The sequence below is a fragment of the Cucurbita moschata genome, unplaced genomic scaffold (genome assembly GCF_002738365.1).
Source record: "Cucurbita moschata cultivar Rifu unplaced genomic scaffold, Cmos_1.0 Cmo_Scf00002, whole genome shotgun sequence".
In the NCBI taxonomy this organism is placed as follows: Eukaryota; Viridiplantae; Streptophyta; class Magnoliopsida; order Cucurbitales; family Cucurbitaceae; genus Cucurbita; species Cucurbita moschata.
Window position 1 is genome coordinate 4,272,022 of NW_019268518.1, and position 17,199 is coordinate 4,289,220.

Below are 17,199 nucleotides of genomic sequence, written 5' to 3' on the forward strand. Positions count from 1 at the left end.
AAACAAAAAAAAAAAAAAAAAAACAAGTCCACCAACAAAAACCCAAAGCTAATTACATGAATGGAACTCAATACAAAGGAATGATGCCAATGTGATAACCATAAAATGCGCAGCCAACAAACAGTCACAAAAGCAAGTTAAATCTAATCACTTCCCAAAGCTGCTACCTGATTCTCTCAACCCATCTAAAGATTCTACTGATCCTTTCAATCCAAATGTCCCATAAAATGGCAAAGAAGCAAGTCTGCCACAAGATTCTTCCTTTATCGTGAAAATGAAGGTCTAGAAGAACCTCCTCAAACATAGAACAACACCCTCTTTTATGACCCCAAACAACCCTGAAGGTGAAAAACTGACTCCAAAACTGAGCAAACAAAAGGGCACTCCCATAAAAGATGGTCAAGGTCCTCCTACTTTCTGAAAATAACACACAATTGCAGCCGCAAACAAAAGAATAAAAGCCTCTTAAGACGATCCATAGTGTTCATTCTCACATGCAAAACTTGTCGGGCAAAGAATTTTACTTTCTTAAGAATTTTAACCTTGCAAAAAAAAGTAGAACACATAGGCTCCATGAGGAAGAAGGGGCAAACAGGATATGAGAAAGAGCTGCAAGAGATCTGAAAGCTTCGAAACCCAAAGCTTGGAATCCTCTCCCATAATGAGTCACCTAGTAAAAAATAATAGAAAGGACATTGACAGCCTGAACTGCCTCTTGATCAGTTGGGGGTGACAAACCCAAAGAAAGCGAGGAAGAGTTATCAAAAGAGGTCAAAACCGGGGCTGCCAATGCATCCCCTAATCAGACAAATGATAAGAGCTTCATCTTTAAATGTATATCTTCGTTCTTTTTTAACTGATTCTCTATTATCTTTATTGCATACTTCATTCTAATTTTATAATATTATGTGCATGTTTAGAACTTACGGACTCATATATACAACCTATAGAGCAGATATTGAAGTAAATTTGTGTTACGTAAATACTTAGTATATTGAACATTTTAGCTCTATGAAGCCCTCACTTCTTTTGTGCCCACAAAATATTATTGTGCTTCCATACGTTTCACACTTTAAAATCACAGCCTGACAGAAGCCTAACAACGACATGTCACTATGGCAAACATTAATCTTCCGTGTTTCTTTCAAGAAACAAAAAAAATGTGCTGCTAGGTAATCAAGTGAGAATTATGATACTCCAAATTTTCCAAGTTAAAAATTAAATTCTTAACTTCAGTATATTTTATAAGAGAAACCAAAACTTCAATGATGCTATAAAATGTGAAAATTATTTTGGAGAAGTAACAGTAAGAAATAATTTTGACACTTAACCAAAGATTAAAGGTCATATTAAAACAATAGAGACTGAGGACTGTTACGAAAACTCAGTGAAAGTTCAGAATTTGCATTGGTTTAATTCAGTTAAAAACATGCCAAAAACAATTAATAAACGATCCAAAACTCATGCCAACAGGCACCTTGCTAGCTAGCTCATTTCCAGGAAATCAAACAGATAATAACATATATTTTGAGTTTCACCAATTGATACAATCACCGGTCACCAGCTCAACCAAAAAAACCTAACTAGCCTACCCCTTGGGTTTTTCCTTTTCCTTCCCGTATATAACATGGCATGCTTATATTTGTATAGAAATGAGTATATAACAAACCAACCCTTAATTGTAAGAGTAAAAGAAACTTCCCATCCACTAAACCACAAATCATACTCTTATTAATAGAGGAAAGGAAACAAATTCCATTTCTAATAAAGAAGCTGAATCTTCTCAATCAAAATTATACATTTAACTAAGACGAATAGTTTCATGAATCACAAACACCCACCCCAACTCCAGGGGGAGTCTAAAGGAATTCAATTGATGAACAGTTCAAAAAAGAAAGTTTGTCAAAGACTAGCAAAGAAAATGCTTCATTCTCATAAACAACGGTAGAATCAGTACTTTGTGGTGAATGATCATCATTTTAATTACTTTAGAAAACTTACTGCTGTTTGTGTGGAATACTTTCCCTCTGGCAAATTGATGTCTGGCAATTCACGAATGCTTTGTTTCTCTTTCAATTGAATTGACAAATCTATCTCATCCGTGTTATTCAACGGTTTCCCAGGTTGGGGTTTGGATGGTGCAAGAGCACTTTTTTCAAGCACATTCTGTTGTAAGGAATCAGATGGCCCACATGACTCTTTCAATTTGCTAGCAACGTTCTTGGATGGTAAAACACCAGGCCTTAGTGGATCAATGTCCTTTGCTTCTGCTACAGATGTAGAGGTATCACCATTGTAAACTTTTGAAGATGGAGAAGGGTCCAATATCATTTTCGTATCACCAGATTTTTTTTTGCCACTATGACCGGGCATATTCAATTGATTCTGCAATTTTTCATCATCATGATGTTCATGGGTGACCACCATGTTTTGAGACAGATTGGAAAAACTCTTTGCAACCATCAGTGCACTCTTTCCCACAGTTGTCTTTCCCACTTTTGTGTGCTTATTTGATGAGCGAGCATCATGGTTATCAGGATGTCCTTTCTCTATATCTTTTCTGCGCCTTTTCTTCAATTGTTGATTAGGTTGTCCAGCTGGTTCACTTCTTCGCAAAGAAATGAAGTAAAAATAAGCATAGAAAATTCCAAAAGGCAAACTAAAAAAATGATATCCCGAAATTCAATATTCCAACATTCAAGTATAAAATAAAATTATTCTTGTACGCAAGAGATTAAAACTACACACCCACAATGAGATCAATAGAGCAGTATGAACTAAAAGATTATAAATTTTGTAATATTACTCTTTTAAAGGAAAAAGGAAAAAAAGACAAACAAAAGCATGAGGTACATATTGGTTAAAAGGGGCCAAAATATTCTAACCACGTACTTACAGGCCTGGTCCCCTTCCTTAAGCTGAGCTCATACCAGACTAGAGATCACAAGCCTATTTTCAAAACCGAAACAAACTTTTCATTGTTCAAGGAAAATACACAGAGAACTTTCAAGGCTACAAACCCTAAATTGGGGGAGAAGAAAGACAAAACAAAATTTAACAAAGGGATATAAATGCATCCCAATGAAGACGAATATCGTTAAAATAATAACTGGCAGCCAAAGAAGACAAAGAACACTAAAGAGAAGCATTAATCTTGGCCAAATCAAAACACAATCTCCAAGCTAAGCACTTCTCTCAAAAAAAATCGCTAATTATGTTCCAACCATAACTCAGAAGAGCATTAACCCAAATGAGGTAGGCTTTCGATCATAAAAGTGGACCAACTAAAAACTTAATCAAATTGGCAGAGGAGTTGACACCGAAAACCAATTTGATATAGGATAAGCAGAATAGAATTCCCAATACCTCTCTAAACTAATTTCAATATAACCAGTCAGCAGTCACTTATCTTCCAAAAGACGTGCCCCTGATCTCACATACACAAATTCCCCCTTCTAACAGACTATAAGCTTATCAACATAGGTAGGTAATGTATATTTTGTCGTGGGCACAACCATAGCAGCTACTTCAGTTGATCAATTGGCTTGACTGACCAACTGGGCTACTTGCACATGGATCTTCTATTAGGAGAAAATAAACTTAGTGGGTGGTTACATCAAAACTCCCACCTTTGGCATTGTTACATCTGTCTAATGAGTCAATTTTCCTCAAGGCATAAGCCAGAAGACGCCATAACCTATTCATACTTCCCGTGAATAGCTTTCAAACAGCAACAACTTTTTTTGCAATAGATTCGACAAAAAATGTGAAGGGAATTCTTCTTGGCACTTTTTTCTCTAGTAGACCCCCAACTTTTTCAAGTTACTAACCCCAAGTGAACTTTGTCAACAAGGGACGCAAATTGGTTTGTTTAAAGTTAAGCTTGAAAGTAGCCAATTTACAAGAAAAACCCACTTCTAAAAATTCCAATATCTAATCATGTAGAATCAAGTTCCAAAGAAACATAGATCCGTGTTTGAGTTGGCATAAGCAATTTGGCCAATTATGCACACCCACGGAACAACATCCTATCCTTATTACTTGTAGATAGAGACCTTTCTATCCATTTAAACCTTGAGACCGGATGCTGATCTCACAGCTAAAACTTTTTCAAATTCCACAATGAATTCCATATCATAAGTATATGGAGAGGGAGAAATCAGCCATTCAAAGCATACCCATGACTGGTTTCCAAGATAGATATATGAAAATTTTAGCAGGTAGCTTCTAACACATAGATGATACACTATAATTCCAATCTTCTCATTGCCTTGCAAAAGATTGAAGAAATACAGTGGTCAGCGTCCTATTTCACCATTTCACCAAAAATCTTAGCCAATGATTTTAGTGGTAAAATTGGTCCATAACCTCAAAACTAGCCCCTCTCCCCTTCCTACTCTTTCTTTTATGAGATGTTGGGCACAAAGCAAGTGGAAATTTAACTTCCTCAAGTAGCTCAACACTATCCAGGAGTTGTTGCTCTGCCGAAAGCACTACATTTAGAACCTTAAAACGTTGTATTTTAATTCATGGAATGAAATGTAGTGCCCTGCCAACGTTTCTTCCCAGGAAACCACTGAGAACCAGAGCCTCCGTTTGCCACCAAATCCACAAGTTCAACAAGATTGACAGGATCAACACATACCAAGTCCACAAGTTACATTCTTCCAAAATAAAAGCATAGTAAGAGTCGTAACCTTCTGAAGCTACATAATTTGATTTCAAAAACAGAAGAAAACAGTCTTGCTATCTATCATCAACCACTTAAGCAAAAAAAAAAATCCAACAAAACAGTTGACTTAACAAGTTAACAAAAATGATTACTAACAAATCATAAAACTGGAGAAAAGAGAAAGGGTCTACAAAGTCAGAAACTCACATGCGCTCCAACTTCCCCCTATTAACAAAAAATCCATCATGTTTTATTGCCGAATTATCAACTTCAAAATATTCATCCTGCAGAACAAGTAGTCAACAATAATCACCATGTAAAAGATTATCATCACACTCTCAAGGGAAAAAAATGTGATTTACATTGCAGGTAGGACAAACAAAACCACATGAGCAACAGAAAGAAACCAACCAACTCGGTATCATCGATGAATGAGTCCTCTGTATCATACTGATCATCATCCGGAATTAAATCTTCCTCGTCGCTACTATCCTTACCCTACGAAATTTAAATTCTCAAGTTAGTAGCCATGAGATCGAACAATCTAATGGTTCTTTGATTATTGAATGCAAAAGATGTATAACAAACTATTAATTGAGAAAAAAAGACACTAATAGTGTTAAGAAGGAAAAGTACCATATATAGGCGTTCAATCTTCTCAATAACAGCATTGAAACGATTTGGTGCTGTTGCATCTTTCACTTCATCTTCAATTGATTGTCCCTGATGGAAAATAAAAGGCAAGCATTTCATGATTTATAGACCATTTTGTCTTCCGTTACTTTAAAGACCAACCCCTAAATCCGAAATAATAAATAAATGGTTGGACATCGAAAAAGAATGAATATAAACATAAAACAAAACGAACAGACATAATATAAAAATTTTTAAAAAAAATACGGATGGAATTACACAAGTAACAAACATATCAAGATAAAGACATGCCAACAAACCATTTTCTTTTATGAAAAAATAAAGAAGGAAAAAAAGGAATACATATCGAACATATACATGGCTACCAGCCCTTTTCTAATGAAAAATACATTAACAAACTGAAAACGGATGACACATACAACGCCTATTAACATGTAAACAAATACATTGTGTTCTACAAGTGTATATATTAACACAGTCAATGATTTTCAAGCTCCAGAATTTGCCTTTCAGTTATGACAATTGTACTTAAAACACATTGTGAATGGAAAAACAGTTGAGTTATATAATACCTATAAGAACTTTAATAAATCAATTACATGTCTGAAACAATGCAACATCTTGTAAGAAAAGTTTATAAAGGAAGTCACAAACAAATTAATTATATCTATCAGTGTTTTAATATCAAAAGAGAAAGTAAATTTTCATATCAAACTGGGCAAGCAATGCTTCATATAGAAAGAAACACGTTTATCAATAAAAATTCATTATTTCAGTCCTTTGCCCATTAGCTTTTGTTATATTCATAAATCCAAATTAAAGAATGAAACAAAATACAAAAACAATTATTGCATCTTCTCACTTGGAGTTTATCAGTCTCCCTCTGCACACAAGACGATTCATTTTCCTACAACGTTTGTTTTCAATCAAAAAGTATGCACATATGTAAATACGCATAAATTAGCACTCTAGTTTGGATGTGCAACAGATGTTCACAAAGGACATCTAACAGAACGCTATACAAGTTCTATACATGCTTCAAAATCGGATGCTGACCACGTCAGACACACATTCTCACCTATGGCTTGCTTGTAACAATGGATGCATGCAATTCAGAAAAAAGTTTATCATACAATTTTTTTAAAGAATCAGTTGTAGCAGGTGAGCCATGAGGGTATCGAAGCTGCAACACTTCGGCTGATAACAGACAGCAAAATTTTTCTCGCATTACCTTGATAAAACCAAGGTTGATATAATTCCTAACAATAGCCTGTAGAACTGAAATCCATAAATATGAATTTGTAATTCAAGTGAATGGACACGCCAATGATCAGTAGGGTAGCCTTGAAGGCGAGGAAAAAGACAAATCATATGAGCAACTCTTGTTAACTTTTTGTCGTGAGTTTCCCAAGGCTCTTTGCATCAGTCTCAGACCATTAAACTTTTTGGTCACTGCGTCACGAGACATGGAAGTATGTAGACCAAAACCGAGTTCTACATCTTTTTACCATCTCATACGAAAAATAGACCCATTGAAGTTCTAACGCACTGCCCATACAAAGTATTAAAGAAGTAGTCTGAACCACCTCAAGAACATTGCTTGAAGGATCATTTCCCAGGTTGTTTAGTCACTTAAACTTAATTCCATGCTTTTTTCCAAATAAAATTGCAAGCAATGAACTCTTCAACTAAAGTGCCATATAATCGAAGCAATGCCAAAACTAAAAAAAGGCTCTGGTAATTCAAATTAGACTTCAGCAATAAACAAAAAGCATTATGCATCTAATACATTAACAGTGAAAACAAAGTCCTCACCGGATCAATGCGACACTCGACGGCAGGGATGGGGTTGGCTGGAGGTACAGGCAGAGTGTTCACTCCATTAATCCTGTTGGAATCTTTGACAAGCTTCTTCCACGAAACTATGGTGGTCTCTCCCGGTCGGAGCTCCACAGTGAACATTTGCCGGTCCCCCGATTTCAAAAAGGAAGAAGAAGCTCTGGACAAATCACCAGAACCACCATTCCCAGTGCGAGCTCCACCGCCAGCGCCGCCACTAAATTTTTCCTCCTCCATGGAATTACAATGACCGGTTCGACGAATTTAGGGTTGCTCAATCAGAAATTAAAGAATCGAACCGCTGAAAGCACAAATGGAGGGACATAACCCTTTGTAGACGAAACCCAAATCGAATGAGAGAGAAATTGAGAGGCGGTAGAGAATTTAGAAGGTTGAGTTTGTTAACTGCACATCGAACTGAGGCTTATAAATGGTCTCATTGTTCGTTCCAGAGAAGGTGTGAGACTATAGGGGGACGGAACGAAGGAGACGGACGGGTATTCGGCCGGTTAGGTCCGCACCCGAGTTCAAAGTTGCCTCTTTTTTTTTTCCCCTAAAAAATTAGAATTTAGTCTTTTATATTTTAAATATTATAATTAATTCATAAAATTCTATAAATAAAATCATAAAACTAAATTGTAATAATTCAAATTAATGTAGGTTATAATTTAAATAAACTATTTTTTAATTCTTATAAACATCGTCTCAATTCTTATTAAAACTAAAAAAAATGTAAAAAAACGTCTACGAATATCAATGTCAAAAATCAAGTGTTGTCGTGTATCGATAGACAAAGTATATATATTACATGATCCCAGTTGAAGGTTGAGAAAATTGAGCTCGAATTTTCGAAAATGTTCATATTTCGTGTTATATGCTTGAGAATCCGTTAATTGATACAACTTTTTTATACGGGTACTAATTGTTACTTTCGACGTAAGTGTTATATACACTCACTGAATTTACTTTTTACTTTATCTTATACCATATTATACGATAAAGCGTCATACTCGAGTATCGATAGCAATGACCTAAATTTATAATTCAAATCGATATACAAACGTTGGTATTGGGCTCGTATGAGACGAGATGCGTCATCTTGAAAAAAGGTTGTACTATTTCATACCATATACATGAAAACGAAAGCGAATATTTGATGGACATGGTTTAAACGAGCAGCCCATACTAAAACCATGCCCATATATTAGAGGATATTTTATACATATTTCTTGTCGTTTAATTTTGAGTATAATTTTTATTTGATTTTATTATCGAGTTTCGTTTTCATTTGGACCAAAAGTTTCAACATTTTATATTTTTTACCCAAAATTTTAAATGATTCTCACTTTGTGTAAAATTATCTATTAATTAATGCAATTGTTTTAGTTAATTATAATTAAATTAATTTTCACTAAAATGTTATCACTATTTTAATTAATTGAAAATTATATATTATAATTATTTTTAATTACTTAATTCAAAAAAATTATTAAAAATTGTAAACAAGGACGGGAGTAAGAAAAAGTATTTCTCGTCCCCATTATCATTTAGTTCGTGATTTTTTTCTTTCTCTACGTTACATTTTCCTATTCCCGACCCCATTGGTAGGGTAAATATATGACCCATACACACAAGATACGTGAACGACATCGGTTTATTTCATTTTATTTTATTTCTTAAATAAATAAAATCTATTTTTCTCAAGTACAGGTAAATGGACAGGTCCCCACACCTCACAAATCAATCGTTCTTGTTCCAAGTATACGTAAATAACTGAAGTATTATTTATAGATTTTTCTTGTAGATTGTTTCTATGAAAATGCATGTTCGGTTCAACATTTTTAGTATTTAATCGCACACAAAATACGACAATGTTATTAATTAGCTCAAGTTAACGATAAAAGCAATGGATGTTAAGTGTTAAACAGGGGCGTTTAAGCGTAAGACGTAGCTTTCTTCTCTCTCGAGGTATCAACTTCATTGAATTCCAAATAAAGGGTTTAGTTTATAGTGGATAAGAGAATAAAAGTGCACAAACTTGAATGAAAGTGAATATATTAGATAAAAAAAAGCCTAACTATAACGATGTAAATTAGAAACTTAAATTCGTATGTAAAGCAAAACATACCGAGCATGAATAAAGACAAAAATTGTAGAGATTTAAGAAAAACAAAACAACTTAAATAATACTTGTAAATAAACGTTGTCAGAGCACGTTTATAGTTTTCATATCAAAACACGTGAATAAAATATTAATTTTTTAACCAATTTCATAATTTATCGAAATAGAGACGAACTAATTACAATATTTATCATTAATAAAAAGGTTACAAAGATTATAATTATGGCGTTTTAAATTATAAACTAAATTTGATTTTTTATATGAAAATAAATTTCCATTCCGAAATCTGATTCATAAGAATCTCTCACGAGATAAAAATAAATAAAAAATTAATGATAATGTGAATTAAAGTAGGAGGCTGAGACGATAACAGAAGAGAGGTTTCTTTGTCTCCGCTCTTACCCATTTCTATTAATTATGTTAATTTTAATAAAATATTCATGAACTTCGTTACTTATTTAAAACATACTCGTATATTTTTAAAGATGTAACATTATCGTTAACTTTTATACTTGTTTCAAAACTAGCATCAAAATTTTAAAATATTAGACGAAAAATTGATATGACAATAATTTTAAAAGACGTGAGGGTAACTAAGATATTTATTTAAATTAAATTCAAAATAAAAATGTTAAACAGGCTCGCTTTTCATTTAATATTCTAACAAAATTATTTATATATATAATATAATATATTTTTTTAACAAAAAAAAAAAAGAAAAGAAAAGAAAAGAAAAAGAAAAGAAAAGTAACAGATATTTTAAAATATCTATCTAAATTCAAGAAAGATGTAAAATGTAGCCTTCAAAATAAAGTTTATTTATTTATTTTGTTTTCTAAACAGGAGAATGTTCAAATTATGGTTTTCAGTTCTAATATTCGATTTCACTCATATAATTTAAAAAATTAAATCGTCATACTTAAATATAATTTTTATTAATAAAATTTTTTTAAACAAAATAATATACTCTTAGATAATTGAAACTTTAATGATTTTTATTTTGATAATTTGAGTGGATAATTAGTGTTACCCATAAGTTCATTAATTTTCAATTTATTAAATTAATTTTGGTAATCGAGATGTACTCTTAATCGAATATTCGTATTTATAAAAAAAGAAAAAAAAGGAAAGAAATATCGAAAGGGGTCGAAAGATTACCAAAATACCCTAAAACGTACGATCAGAGCGTGTAGGGCTAAACGGTCTCTACCGACTCCCAATCAACACCAAATTCCTTCTCGCGGTCGGGAACTCTGGTTGGAACAACGTTTATAAGGCGTAAACATCCCGCGTCGATTCTCTTTTCTTGCTATTTGATCTTTCTCTCTCTTTGGTTGCCAACGGAATTCGTAAGAGCAGCAATTTTGACGCCATTGGAAAACTGCGCAACTTCATCCGTTTACTCAATTTCGTCTTCATCCCAGGTAACTTGCCGTCTTTCTTTGATTCTTTATGACTTTTTCTTTCTTTATTTGATTTTCTTTTTGGCAGAACTCGGTGTTTTCCGGCGTTGATGTTCCTGCATTGCATTGCAAATTCTGAAATTAGGGTTTTGATGCTGCAGATAGTTCGGGTAGTAGTGCCATTTTAGGTGTTGTTATCTGGCTGTTGGAATTTCTTTCGAATGCGATGAGAGTTGTTCTTGTTTTCTCCGATTGATGAAGATGTTGTGAGCTAGTGGAACCGGGATTGGATTGGAGGCTATTGGTACACACATTTTACTTGTTTTTCTATTTTGTTGCTCCATGCAATTTTTGAGTTATGGGTATCGATTGGTTATCGTTATTGGCAAGATAGATGGGTTCATGTGATGACCCGGCTGTGATCGGGGAACCGTTTTGCGGCTCTGGTACTCGTCTGGTCAGCTGTTCGAGTCAACCTCTTCCCAAGCAGCAGTCACGCCAGGAGATGGCTTCCTTCCCATCTAGTTCTAGTGAGGGGCAGATGTTTGAACCAGTTAGGGAACTGGGAGTGATTATGAATAATGTCTGCACGAATGTATCGGGGCTAGCGGCTGAAGGGGAGGATTGGACATTTAGAGGCCCCGAACATGTAGATACTCTACTATTGGAGGGAAGGTTGGGAAGTGATTCCGGTTCGGGCGATAATGATCCCTATCTAAACGAGGAGAATGAGGCTTGCATCTTGGGGAACAGAACATTGAGCTTGGGTATGGAAGAGTCTCCAGACGTTGGTGGTTTGGTTGATATTTTGGGCTGTAAAACTACCATGGAAATGATGTCTTTAACTGGGTCATTAGTAAATTCTGTTAAACCCGATGAAGTGGATAATAACACTTTTGCAATTGATGGCAGTGCAGAAGTTGAAAGAGATGATACAGTAGAAAAGGGTCCTATTTTAGCAGGGACGTGTACTTGTACGGATGACTTAAAATCTTCTAAAGTCTGTGAAATTGTTTCTAATTCAGCTTCTGCTGATGAATTGACAAGTGACTACATACAACAGAACGAGCTGGAAAATGATGGCACTGGTTGTTCGTTTTCAGAGGTCACCGATGGGATAACTGATGCTTCAGTTGTTATAGAAACAGACGTGTTGAATGAGATGTCCCCTTTACAGAGTGCTCAAGTACTATCAGTACGTTTGGGAGAATCAGTTGCCAATTATGATCAGTATATTTGCAATATGGACGGGGAGGGCTTCAGTGGTGGTATCTCTGGAGAAACAGTTATTAAAGTTGCTGATATGAACAGCAATCCTGAATTGTGCTTGCAGATGTTGCCTTCACAAGGCTGCGAGAAGATAAGGGAATGGTTTCAATCTGATGGTTCACCACTAACCAGTCACGCTCTAGAAAATGATCTGTGTGATGAAAAGCATGACAGTAATTCCTTATCCAAGTACGTTTCAGAGGTTGCAGAAGACGATATTGATGTCTTGACTAGTCATAATGGTGATGCTGGACAACCTATGGATCCCAAGATAGAAAATGACCATAATCTGGAGGAAGCTACTCTTCAAGTGAACCCATCTTCTAAGAGGAGTGGCCGGACGAAAACATCAAGCCAAAAAACTGTGACTAAAAGGGCATCCAGGAAAAGCAAAAAAAAAGTGTCAGAGGCACTGATTCTTGAGATTGCAAGGAGGAGGAGAAGCTCTATATCCAGGCCTGCTCGTCCTTCACCCTGGGGATCACTGGGTTATATTATTCAGTCATTTGAAAGAATTGGCGATGTTCTAGTAAATCAAAGCCAGAAGCAAGGAAATAAGAAATCTGAAGGTAATCAAGGAGGCACCAAGCGGAATAAGAAACAGCCAAGTGAAAGTACACATAGATCAAGAAAAGGGATCCAAGGAAAATGTGCTACTTCAACTTCAACCAATCGTATTCGTTTGAAGGTTAAATTAGGGAAGAACGCAGGTCATAATTTTCTGAACATTGTGGTTCCTGAGATTGTTGATTCATCATTGTCTGCCAAGGGTAACAATTGCAATTATGGGGACGAATCGTATTGGGAAGGTAATTTGGAATTTCCACCATCAACCCTTGGCGTTGATGATCAAAAGCCTGATGAGGGGCCTTTAAGAAAGATCTCCTGCTACAACAGGAATCAGGAGAAAGAAGAGAAATGTCCAGATGCTTCTGTTGTCAAGGAACAATGTGCTAATAATGACTCAAGTTGCACCATTATTGTGGACAAGCCATCTGCAAAACATGCAAATGATAATCTCTGTGTTTCCTCCCATTTGGTTGAGCCTGTGGAAAGGACAAGTGATGCTAGGAGTTTGGATCCTGGAACTTCACCTGATTCAGAAGTGATAAATTCAAACTTAGATATTCAAGTTGGAGCAATACGTCAGGAAAATTTTCAGGACTCAGTTTTGGCATCCTCAGACAATTTTGCTGCTTCTGGACATGTTACCTGTAGTAAGAATGGAAGGAAAGAGAAGCCCAGTGAGGTCGTTACTCATTCTCAGGAAGGTGGCACAGGTGCTTCTGCTTGCAGGAACAGGTCCAAAGCATCAAAGAAGCATGGAAAAAGACTGAATGTGGACAATCAGCTTGGTTCTGGTGAGACGTTTACTTACATTGGTGCTAATGTTTAAACTAATTTTTAACTGTAAAAGGAATTGTTTATGGAGCAAGTGCCTTTGTCACAGGGACTGAACTTCCAGAAGAGGCTTTGAAAGTGGAAGGCGCTCTCGAAGTTAAAGAATGTTGCAGAACAGATGTTGGCAGTGTCTTTCCTGAATCAGAGACTTTGAAAACATTTCTTCCTTCTCAATCTGCAAGGAAAAAACATACCAAAAATTCAAAACCTATTAAAACAAGTAAAGGCAGGTCCAAGACTACTTGCTCAAAAAGCAAAGTACAGAATGCTGCTAAAGAGAGGGTTTACCAACGGAAGTCTGTTAATAAGAGTAAAATCAAGAAGGGTGTATGCCAACAACTTTTGATTGAAACGGAAAGTCACCAAGTAGTGGGTAATTTTTCTTTATTTGATTATGAGTTCACTTGTAGATTTAATTCTTCTCCTTCTCTGAACATGATTATCAGAGTTGTTTTTGTTCTAGATTAGTGCTAACCCATTGGAAAAATTGAAAATTTCTTTCTCATTTTACTTGAATGTTTTAGGACATTACCTTGTAGACAAGCCAGAGAAAAGCGATGACATCACTGCATCCACTGCGGCAGTAAATTTGAATGTGGTTCAGGGCGCTGTGAATGAGCAGTATACACCTCCTCGCAATGCTTGGGTGCTCTGTGATGATTGTCATAAATGGCGACGCATACCAGCTTCTCTTGTTGATAGTTTAGGACATGCAAGTTGCACATGGTACACATTTATTCATCACATACCACTTAAAGGGTGGCAGTGATAATAAGTCTTCTTCAATTGTTTAAAATTTTTCTTTTTAGACTCACAATTTGCATTAAAATATTAGAATGGATTCTCATGCAGCATTTTCATGAACCGGCATTCTACTATACCATTTGTAGTACCCAGTAACTTAGGAATGGGGGGTTGGGATTGAAGAAACTTTAACTTAGCCTGAGTGTTGCTTAGCAAATATAGATTGGTAGTTGGTGAAATGCCATTTTTTTTTGTTTTGTTAGGCTGCTTACTCTTTGAGCTACCATATATATTTTTTTATTTTCTCATTTTTGTTACAAAATTGGATATTTACATGAAGCGATTTATATATATATATATATATATATTTTTTTTTTTCTGGAAATAGAGTCTTCAGGGGATTTTCATATTACCATGTTCACTCTGTTTTTGGGATATTATTGAACTTACGAGAGAAAGGACCAAGTCATACCATATGCCTTATGGTATTTTCAATCTTGTGCTAAATGTAGTTCCATGTTTTTCACTGTCCTTTTGAAGAGAACCAAGGTGGATGTGTGGGCTCTTATTAAGTTCCATGAGTTTCTTTGGGCTTTGGTTGCTAAGTCATTTTGTGGTTTCCCTGTTAGTTTTCATTTTACTTGATTAGAGCCCATTTTTATTTTAGTTTGATTTTTTTTTTTAATGGCTTGGTTTTTTCTATCCCCTTGTATTCTTTTATTTTTTCTGAATAAAAGTTCGGCATGATTAAAATTTACTATGCCCTTGCTCCTCCTTGACATCATATAAATTTTCCAATTTTTTCATGAATGAACTTTAATAAACTCTCGTGGTCTTAAATAGTTTATTATTGTGGAGTGTACCTTGTTCGTATTTTTTGAATATGCTTTTTACAAATTAATATAGTTAAAGCGGTTATTTTTTTTGGTATCCTCTGGTCTTTACTTCGCCAAATCTGTTTGTTTTTCTTGCATATTATTTTTCTTTTTCTAGTACCAATATACTACAAGAACTTTTGAACTCCTCTTTTTTGCAACTCCCTTGGATTGGGGCATCTTTTCCTTTTTTTTGGGTGTAAATTTCATACATCAGCAATTTTTTTTACTAGAAAAATATGCGTGTATATCATATTTTACAATGATTTTTAAAATTTGTAAATTTAATTTATCTTCGTTTGTCTTTAAAGGACTTGTAAGGACAATGTGGATAAAGCTTTTGCTGATTGCTCAATCCCACAAGAGAAGTCAAATGCAGAGATTAATGCAGAGTTGGAAATATCTGATGAATCTGGGGAAGAGAATGCTTCCAATAAACGGCTAACTTATAGGGAATTAGAGAGTTTTCATCCAACAACAGGTACTTGGATGTAGCTTGGGCTGCCATCATAGTACTATAAAGTTTGGAATTAAGTTACAATTTTCCTTAGGAAGTACATATAATGATAATAATGATGATCATGATGATTATAACTACTTTTTAAGCTTAATATCCTGCATTTCTTATAGTTGACACGTGACTTCTGTTCTTTTTTACAGTGACGGCAGTTCCTCAGGAGAACAAATTTTCTTCAATTAGTAGCAATCAGTTTTTGCACCGCAGTCGTAAAACTCAAACTATTGATGAGGTGCATTTTTCTAGAAATGTTTTGTCTTGATTAATGATTATTAAGATTTTTATGCATGTGCTCTCAAGGTTCAAAGTGGGTTTAACTAGTATGCTGAAACTTTCTCAAGTGTATTAGTTGGGAAACATGGAAAATGGTAAGTGGGAAAAAAAAAAACATTTGAGAAGTGTGCTGTGAGGTTTGGATGATTTTCATATTTTTGTGTCTTTAGCTATGGAGATCTTTGTTTGTATTCTCATGTTTTTGATTTTCCTGTGTGTTTTTCTTGTTCTGTTGCATTGGCTGGGGTTAGATACGTTGCCTTTTGTCATACCAGTATACATATATTTTTTGGAAGAAAATGTGGGTTGTTTCTACTAATTTAATTCATACACTCTTTCAGTCAAATTGGGGCGTACCTGTAAATTTAATTTCATATTCTTGTGCCTTCAGTAATGGAGGTTTTTGTTGTATTCTCATGTTCTTGATTTTCCGGAGTGTTTTTTAGCTCTGTTGCTTTGGTTTGGGATAGATACCAAGCCTTTTGTCATACAAATATACATATATATATATACACTACAGCAGGATTAACAGCATTTTATATGTTATCTACTTACTTACTTTTGAGGGACATTTAAACCTTTATTTTAAAAAATACAGTGGAAAAACAAATAATTCCCTCTATTCAATATCATTATGGGGTAAAGAAGATACGTACGTATGTATGTATGTATATACATATATATGGAAGTGAGTGTGGGTTGTTTCTATTAACTTAGTTCATACAACCTTTCCATCAAATGGGGGCCTACCTATAAAGTTATTATATTGTTTCCTTAATAAGGCAAATCATTAACTAAGAAAGCACAAGGTAGGAGATATACGATCTCTTTATACTACTAAGAGCAATTAAGAAAGATCATTCAATTAGTTGTAATTAAAAAAGGAATGCTGTAGTCCTTTGCGAGGAAACTTAACTTTGAAGCAAGAAAAGAAGTGCTACAAGTTCTAGAAAATCCCGGTAAACATCCTTGAAAATTTCCTATTCCTTTCTAACTAAAGGTGTCATGTCCTTTCCAGCACTAGACTGGCTCACAAATCTTCCCCTTACCCATCGCACTTTGGCTGAGCTAACCCTGCTTTAGAAAATCCTTAGTCTTTCCTAAAAACGTGGTTAAGGACCTCCTTCCAAATTTAACTGCCTCCACAGAATAAAAACCTGACTTTTGATCCACAAATTCCCTGTATATTTGAGCAGCCTCCATCAGTGGGAGAGGGACAAGTGAAGAGGTTTCTTCTGAATTTGTTTTTCAGTTCATTTTTTCACAGAACAATGAGCAGGGAAATGATTCACGGAGTTGGTTGATGGTTCTGTTTGTTTACTAATGCTTGCTTTTTCACAGCTCTTTATCCTCTATGCGTCTATGTATGTTGTAGAATATATATTTTTAATTTGAAGTTTCATTTCTCAAAAAAAAAAAAAAAAAAAAAA

General features: G+C 34.8%; 2 protein-coding genes across 6 annotated transcripts in view; one reads left to right on the forward strand and one right to left on the reverse strand.

The window, feature by feature from the left end:
• Positions 1-7,653, reverse strand: part of LOC111457837 (ubinuclein-1-like) — a 16,274-nt gene extending 8,621 nt beyond the window's left edge. The window contains exons 1-5 of one of the 2 annotated variants that reach the window (XM_023100251.1): positions 7,142-7,653; positions 5,309-5,395; positions 5,084-5,170; positions 4,880-4,956; positions 2,002-2,608 (exon numbers count right to left, since the gene is read on the reverse strand). In XM_023100251.1, the coding sequence (XP_022956019.1) occupies positions 2,002-2,608; positions 4,880-4,956; positions 5,084-5,170; positions 5,309-5,395; positions 7,142-7,402 (1,119 nt within the window). In that variant the 5' untranslated portion in view covers positions 7,403-7,653. The remainder of the gene's footprint in view (positions 1-2,001; positions 2,609-4,879; positions 4,957-5,083; positions 5,171-5,308; positions 5,396-7,141) is intronic. The other variant, XM_023100258.1, reaches the window with a different exon arrangement.
• Positions 7,654-10,471: 2,818 nt separating this feature from the next.
• LOC111457995 overlaps positions 10,472-17,199 on the forward strand; it is a 24,316-nt gene continuing 17,588 nt past the window's right edge. For 2 of the 4 annotated variants that reach the window (XM_023100478.1, XM_023100499.1), the window contains exons 1-6: positions 10,472-10,711; positions 10,779-13,320; positions 13,410-13,733; positions 13,885-14,086; positions 15,291-15,460; positions 15,640-15,728. In XM_023100478.1, coding sequence (XP_022956246.1) covers positions 11,085-13,320; positions 13,410-13,733; positions 13,885-14,086; positions 15,291-15,460; positions 15,640-15,728 — 3,021 coding nt within the window. In that variant the 5' untranslated portion in view covers positions 10,472-10,711; positions 10,779-11,084. The remainder of the gene's footprint in view (positions 10,712-10,778; positions 13,321-13,409; positions 13,734-13,884; positions 14,087-15,290; positions 15,461-15,639; positions 15,729-17,199) is intronic. The other 2 variants (XM_023100491.1, XM_023100485.1) reach the window with 2 other exon arrangements.